At 40.7% G+C, this 7,799-nt stretch overlaps 1 protein-coding gene across 12 annotated transcripts in view; it reads right to left on the bottom strand.

Moving 5' to 3' along the window:
* The window catches only part of PHF21A (PHD finger protein 21A), a 268,370-nt gene that overhangs the window by 210,861 nt on the left and 49,710 nt on the right, over positions 1–7,799 (bottom strand). For all 12 annotated transcript variants that reach the window (XM_019519314.1, XM_019519313.1, XM_019519325.1 and 9 more), the window contains one exon: positions 1,511–1,543. In XM_019519314.1, coding sequence (XP_019374859.1) covers positions 1,511–1,543 — 33 coding nt within the window. The remainder of the gene's footprint in view (positions 1–1,510; positions 1,544–7,799) is intronic.

The following is a 7,799-nucleotide window of genomic DNA, read 5'->3' as shown; positions in this document are numbered from 1 at the left end:
AAATGCTGTTGACTGTGGTTGGCTCAGCTCAATGAACTATATGGCAAATCATGAGAATTTTGGTTCTGGACTAATATCATGTACTAGTCCAGAACCAAAATTCTCAGTGGGAGGAGGACATATTCAAGGCTAACTTCCAATAATTAGATACTATACGTGGAAAGTTATTACAAATGTATAATTAGGTTTTATATATAAAACATTTATTGAGGGGGTGTCTAATATTCAGGGTAATCTTACATTTGAGTAAATATGGTACATTATAATTTAGAATTTGTGATTTTTCTAACACAGGGTAACTTTTTGGCCCTCTTAATCATAACGGTGTCCCTTAATAAATGGTAACAGGGGCTGCTGTATTCTACAGGTGACTTCTGAGCCATTAGTTTAAAACCAATAATTCGATCCTATACCTGGAAAATTATAACAAATTTATACATTTTCCATATATAGATTCTAATTACTGGGGGGGAAAAGGTCATCTTATGTTCTGGGTCATCTTATATTCAAGAAAATATAGTACTTGACCCAACTTTGAGACCTAGCACAAAAAAGATTCCATAATTTAAAGCACCAAAGGGAAAATGTTTTTACCAATAAATGAAGCACTGACTTGCTTTCCTTAAATGATTTTTTAGTCACTTTCAAGGTTACACATGATTCCTTCCACTCTTATTATCTTACCTTCTTGTGCCTTTAATATCTATGAAAAAACAACTCCTCACTTCATGTTCTTGTACCTCAGGTTTCCTCCCACACTACACCAATGCCTGGAATGCTTTTATGAAAAACCCTATATGTCAAATATAGAATTCTCCTATGGTTACTTAGGGCCAAATTCTAATACCTTTTAGGCAGCCAAAATGGCAGTTCTCCAGCCAGGGCATTTACATATAATTTGTGATTGATTACCTATGCAGTGTGAATGCATAAGCATCCATGCAGCTATTAAGCATGCAAATCAGGTTCCACAGCATCATTTGGGCATGGAAAGGATAATAAAAGTTGGCCCTCAGTAAAGATTGTATTCCATCCAGGCAAGTTCCTTCAAATAGGAACAGGTCTCCTTGCTTGCACAGTCTTGAGCCTGTTGTCAATAAGTGGCCTGTTTGTTTAAAGTACTAACAATTATTGTTATAGTAATGATGTGAAACAGGTATTCACTACACATTCACCCCCAAAACATGTCATGAATCAGGTCAAAAACATGACACAAACTCACAGCTATTATTAAACAGGTTCAATTTAAACCACTGGTGGCATAGCCATAGAGGCAATATGCTCATTTCCAGCTATTAATTCCTCAGCTAAGCAATGCTCATTATAATGCTTATTTTATCACATACATTTTAAAGAGAGCGAGAGCAGGAGCATCCACCTCTAAGAGTAGTATTTACTGAGTGAACACCCGCTGTCACATACAACTTACTGGACACAGTGCATCATATCAGTTCTTACATCTTAACTTTAACGGTAAAATAAGCAGTGTAAAAACAAATTCCATCCTTACCTGTGGATCTTGCTTCATTTGGGCAACCAGTTTCTAGAGAGAAAGAAAGATGCATTGATACATCATAAGGTTCTCAATCAAAGCCATTTATTAGGCAGTTTGTGCAATGGTCTTCATTAGAAGCTGAGCATGCTGTCATTTATTATTTAACAAACAGGATCAGGTCATTTTTTTTTTCAAATTTACAGAAATATGGTAATTAATGTAAGGAGACCTCTGTACTAATACTACAGTCAGCCTATTAACTTTTACTTTTAGCTGAAGGATGCTACTACAGTTCCTCCTTTTCAAAACAGTTCTTGAAAAAAGGATTCTTTTTAAAGGACAGTTTAAGCCAGCTGGATAACCTAAGAGCTGTGTGTCCTCAAAAATTGCTGCCTTCTTTGCCCACAGCCACAGGGAACATAGAACAGAGAGAACTACTTCGGATACAAAAGCAGTTTGTTTTTATAATCAAGCACAGCGCATTTCAAGTACTATGGAATCGCCTGTGTATTAGCTTGGCTGGTACCACATAAGAGACCATGTTTAAAGCTTCTTTGCCACTTTTATCCCCCAAGTCAGAGTGATTAAGATCATCATGGAAGAGATGCTCCCCACATGCAAGGGGAAGCAGGCAGATGGCTACCATTCATTGCTCTTCCTCCTTTTAGTTCCTTCAAGCAGCTGCAGGAGGGTACTGTCTGTATAGCTAAGCTAGAAGAAAGTTTCCAGGATTTTGCTAAGGAATCCAAAACCCCAGAATGAAGAGACAAGGTCAATGCAACAATCTCATTTTTTGTTTTGGTGGTGACATCACAAAATTTAGCTCTGGATCTGAAAAGGGCACACTAAAATTCCATACTTGCTTCCCTATCCCCTTATTGCAAAGGAAAAAAAGAAGGGTGGGGAGCCAAATTACAAGAACAAGGGAAAATTACAAGAACATAAATAAGGTAAATTGCTGTATTCTAAATTTCACACAAATGAATGCTGCTTGAAGAAAAAAAAGAATTGTGAATTAGTGTTGCTTAGAGAATTTACACACTTTATATATAAATTATAAAATTCTTTTCACACCACAATTGGGGCATGGATAACAGAGGAACTGTGATCTTCAAAGTTTATATCCTTGCCCCATTTATATCAGTTCCTCAGTGCTTGCAAACTGGACATATGCCAAGACAAATCTGCGTGCGTGCGTGAATTTAAGTGTGTAGAAACTAAAAATTGTTTTGTCATAGGGCAACCTAAAGTCAATTTGACTATAAATTGCTCTTCCTACAGCATTAAGCTTCAGCAAATAAAAAAGTTCAGTGATCACAACATTGTTCCACGCTCCCAGTAGGCAAGAATTCAATGTTAGGTAGAACAGAAACAGAAGCTTGGTTTGAGATGTTTAAAATTTGTTTTGTTCTCTCCAGTCTTGCAAAAAAGTGATACTCCAGTTTCTCCCCATTTTTCAGCCCCCAGGAGACTAAGTATGAACCTATTCTATTACAAGGGGAGCCAAATGCAGCTTCTTTTAAAACCTTTCATTTTAATTCCTGAATTAACAACGATGACAAGTACTTTGACACAGAAAGTGAGGAACTACCCAAGTAATATTCCAGGTCAAAGTGAAGTACAGAGCTTGCTTTCATCACCAGGAGAATCTTTCAGTTTCTGAGAAGTTATGGTATCCAACAGCTAGTCCAGTCCAGTACTTATTTCTGGAAGATCTTTTTGACCAACAAAAAATTAGATGTACAATAGTACAGGAAAATCTAGTTTAAATTCACTGCACCAAGTGGACTCATAAATGATGACTAATTATCCACAAGTGAATTATTTAATCAGTAGTTAGCCAGTTTAAAAATTTTATGAAAATAAAAGTTTTTGGGTTTGTTTGGTTGGTTGGTTGGTTTTTTATCATTTATGGTGAAGAAAAATACATTTAAAACCTCTGAATGCAAACTACGTACTTTGGCTTGCTATATATGAACTGTGTGATTATAGAAATAAATACTTAATGTACAATTTCTTACTACAAAATAATAAGAGTGATAATTTGTGAGAATTGCAAAATTACAATGTCAAAGATCCCTGGCTTTGCATTCTTACATGCACTCATTACCAAAATAAAAGATGGAATGGTTGACTATGGCTAGTTAAGCCACGCAAAACTGAAGAGCATCCAATGTTTTATGAAAATCAGCTGGATTGATCATTGCAAAGGAGTGCATAGGGTAGTACCTCCCCTAAGCGAACTAATTATCAGGAACAAATTCCACTGTGATTTATTATGGGTGTACATTAGAAATGACCAATTACACTGTAAACAGATGATGAATTATCCAGAGGGTTGTGTGTACAAACCAATAGGGTTCTGGCAAAGATTCAGTGCGCTAGTTAAAGACGACCATAGTAAATAATTATCCCAGAGACTAATATGAAAGACTTCACTTTATGTCTACTTTCCAAATGATGCTTTGAGTCGTTCTCAGTAGTTTGTACCTCCAAACTCCAAGCGAATCTCATTATGTAAATTTAAAACTACAGCCATATAAATATGCAATATCAAAACTAAAAGATAATTCCACAGAGAGCACAAAAACTCTCATGTGACCTGAATATATCAGAATAGTGAGGGAAGCAGCAACTGAGTTAAAAAAAATTCTACATATGGCAGATGACCATCACCTTAAGAGTTTTTTCATCTTCTCTCAACTGTCAATATTTTTCCATGTGACCAGAGTATCATAGAAAGTGAGGGTTGGAAGGGACCTCATCTAGTGCAACCCCCTGCTCAAAGCACCACCATCCCCAACTAGATCATCTCAGCTAAGGCTTTGTCTAATCCAGCTTTTAAAAACCTCCAAGGACGGAGATTCCACACCTCTGAGTAATCTGTTCCAGTGTTTTACTACCCTCCTAATGAGAAAAGATTTTCCCAATTTCTAATCTAAACTTCCCTTGTTGCGACTCAAGACTATTGCTCTGTGTTCTGTCATCTGTCACCACTGAGAACAGTCTAGCTCCATCCTCTCTGGAACCACCCTTCAGGTAACTGAAGGCTGCTATTAAATTCCCCCTTGGTCTTCTCTTCTCCAGACTAAATAAGCCCAGTTCCCTCAGCCTCTCTTCATAAGCCATGTGCCCCAGTCCCCTATTATGCCAATTCAAGCAAGGGTCATTTTTGATCCATTTTCCCTCCAGCATCGAAGGATGCAACATTTCCAGGTCTTCCCACTGCTTTGCTCCACAGAGAAACTTCCAACCCACACCATGAACTCCATTACCTGGGGGGAGAGGGGTGCTGGCATCTCCCTCCCCCAGGGGATGCAACCCCAGTAAACCCTGAGCACCCAGGTACAGCTCGCCCTTGTGCAAACAGCAACAGCAATCCTACTACCTATCTCCGTGAAAAGGATGAGTCAGAGAATGGAAACCACCAGATACATCTCAGCTCTGCCCGAGTGTGGCATGCACAGAGCAAGCCCACCGAGTCTCAGCTCTGCCCTGGCACGAGCATTAATCCAACTCTTGTTCTGGTGTGGCACACAGTGAGCCTGCTAGTCTCAGCTCTGCCCTACCGCAAGTGCTAACCTAACTCCTTCCCACCCCTCACCCCCCACACTCAATCCCAATTCACTGAAATGCACGCAAGATTTTAGTCTTTTATTTTTCATTCCTTTTCTTTACTTCTGCCTGTTTCTTTCAAACAGTTCTTTTAAAGGATTTTCCCCTTCTACCCACAGCTCTTCCCATGGGGGTTTCTCCACCTCCAAGCTGTATGCCACACTCCCCCAACCTCTTCCACCCCTGAGGAGATAGTCCTGGCTCCTGTCCACACCACTGCTCACTAGGCTCTCTAGTGGTTGCCACAGGGCACTAAGGTGTGCCTGCTCCTTTAAAGGGCAGAAACTGCCCAGAGAGGGCCCCAAGAACCAGGCAGAACCCCCACAGGTGCAGGTTGCCATGGCAGCAGGCTATGGAGGGAATTAGCCTACACCTGCACCCAGTCAGCTGACCGGAAGAAGGCTGGGCCCTGGGCCCACATAAACCTGAGGGCTGGGACTAAAGGGTTAGTTCTCTGGCAGCAGCCAAGAGGGAAGGAGCTCTTCTAGAGATAGCTACTTGGAGATGCTTGACTGTCTGTTCTGATGCGGTAGGATTAAGGGGCTATAGGAGCTCATAAGTGCTGGTGGGAAGGAGGCACATTAGACAGAGAGAAGCTTGCCTCAGATGGTGGACCCTAGATTACTGTTATGTTGTAGCCCAGGGGCTTGTGTTTTCTGTTGTTATTTATGCCGGTGGACCGGGATAAGGCTATTGGGGAGGAGGAGGAGGCCTCATTGAGGCACAGCATCAGAGGTGCCAAGACAGGGCTTGCAGAGAGCCTAGCACCAGAGGTTGCAGTTACTGAGGCTAAGGGTCCAGTGACAACAAGAAGCTGAACTAGACTGAGGCCTCAACACAAGAGACAACGTCTAAATACCATCTGCAAGGCATGGGACATGGTAAAAGAGAAGGTTCTGGAGCCACGCATCTAGCCCATAATCATAAGGCACCTCCTGAGTGTGGGACCCATTAAAGGGCCCCACAAACCACAGGGTTTAGAAGAGTCTGTCAGGACTGGGACCGAGCAGCAACCTGAGGGCAGCCTCCTGATTCCTCATTTAAACCAGCAAGACATGGCAGGTGAGATTAATAGGCACCCACAGGGTGGAGACAGCAGTGTTATGGTGCCCTAGGGACATCACGGCCATCCCTGGGGAGGCCATATTGTGACAGTGGCAAGTCATAGTTGTGTAGGTTTAAGACGGCATTAAGCCTTAACCTGCGTCTGATCTGAAACTGTTCTGGATCCAAGTCTGGAATGCCGTCCTGTCATAAAATGTTTTAGATATACCTGCAACAACACCCTTCAATTCAACGTACACTTAAATTTTTTTTTAAAAAACAACCCCCCCCTCCCCCACCACACACACGCACAAAAACCTCACACATCTTGCCTCCTAAGGATTTCCCAAGTCATGAATAAGAATGTGTCAAATTTCAGCCGTCACAGAAGTACTAGTATGTTTGGATGATTTGGGGAGAGTCTGGCTTATGTATGCAGGGAAAACAGATGCCATTGTAAAAGTGAAAACAGCATTCTAAACACTGCATACCACTTGGGCACCAGCATGATGAACACTTCAGTACAGTGCCTTGGGCCATTTAGAAAGCATTCATAGCCTCAAAACAAACTTTATGACTTTCACATGAAAGATGAGGAATTCTTGAAAAACACAAAGACACTAATCTGCAGTACTGGAAGCTCATCTTCAGCTTTTTTTTAAAAAACACAACAATCTTCCTTTCTCCAGCAAGCTCCTAATGATCTAAAGAACACACAGAAGATTAAAAGAAAAAAAAAAGGAGAAAAAGAAATGGAGGATATCTGCAGTTTTGTTACAAGTTCTTCCTCGCTGGCCTTCATACTTAGCAACTTTTATTTCAATAGAGCTCATAACATCCCTGTGAGCCAGCCAAATATAATTACTCCCCTTTTACTGGCATTTGCATCTAAATGTTGGTGTATATTCATCAATATGGTAGCTGAGGCGCAAAGAGGAAAACCTATTTGAGCACAGAAAGTCAGTGTCAAAACCAGAAATACAAATGAAATAAACGACATCATCCCACTGTCCTCATTTCACATGTGTTCAACAGCAATGGTGATTTCAAATGCTCCAGGTACTCAAGTAGTTCGTTGTTCTTACATTAATACAACACTTTTGGGTGTCTCACTATGGATTCAGAAACATTATTTCAAGCTTTGCTCAACACTTACAGCTTCAATGGCCTTCAATGCAAATGGATAACGGTCATTTGGGCCAAGTTGTCAAAAGGTGGCCGAAATGACGCTAACCATATCATTCCTGTGTCCCTTTGGGCTACAGGAACTGGAGTACTTTACTCCAGCTAGCACAAGTGGCCATTTAGGCTCAAGCAAACCTTCCACCTTTTGAAAAAGCCAATATTATATTACAGTAAAATGTCCCATAGTTATGGCTGAATTCCACACATGCTCTAAAAAGTTTGTCAAATCTATACTAGTCTCATAACACATGAATAACATCTCAGTGTTATAATACAGAGAAGCCACCAGAGGACTCAACAAATTGGGTGATGTGGACATCATCTATTCCAGTCCAACTGCAAAGGAATTTCAAAACAGGTAGAGTGCCACATGAAGCCAGCTCACTACTGCCAGTCCTTTCTCTTTTGTTGCACCTGACAAATAGTCAGGAAGCAGTTTAAAAAAAAAAAAAAAAAAAAA

The sequence above is a fragment of the Gavialis gangeticus genome, unplaced genomic scaffold, assembly GCF_001723915.1.
Source record: "Gavialis gangeticus isolate Ggan-Ray unplaced genomic scaffold, GavGan_comp1, whole genome shotgun sequence".
In the NCBI taxonomy this organism is placed as follows: domain Eukaryota; kingdom Metazoa; phylum Chordata; order Crocodylia; family Gavialidae; genus Gavialis; species Gavialis gangeticus.
The sequence above is the reverse complement of the archived record's forward strand: the minus strand, read 5'-3'. Positions and strand labels throughout refer to the sequence as shown.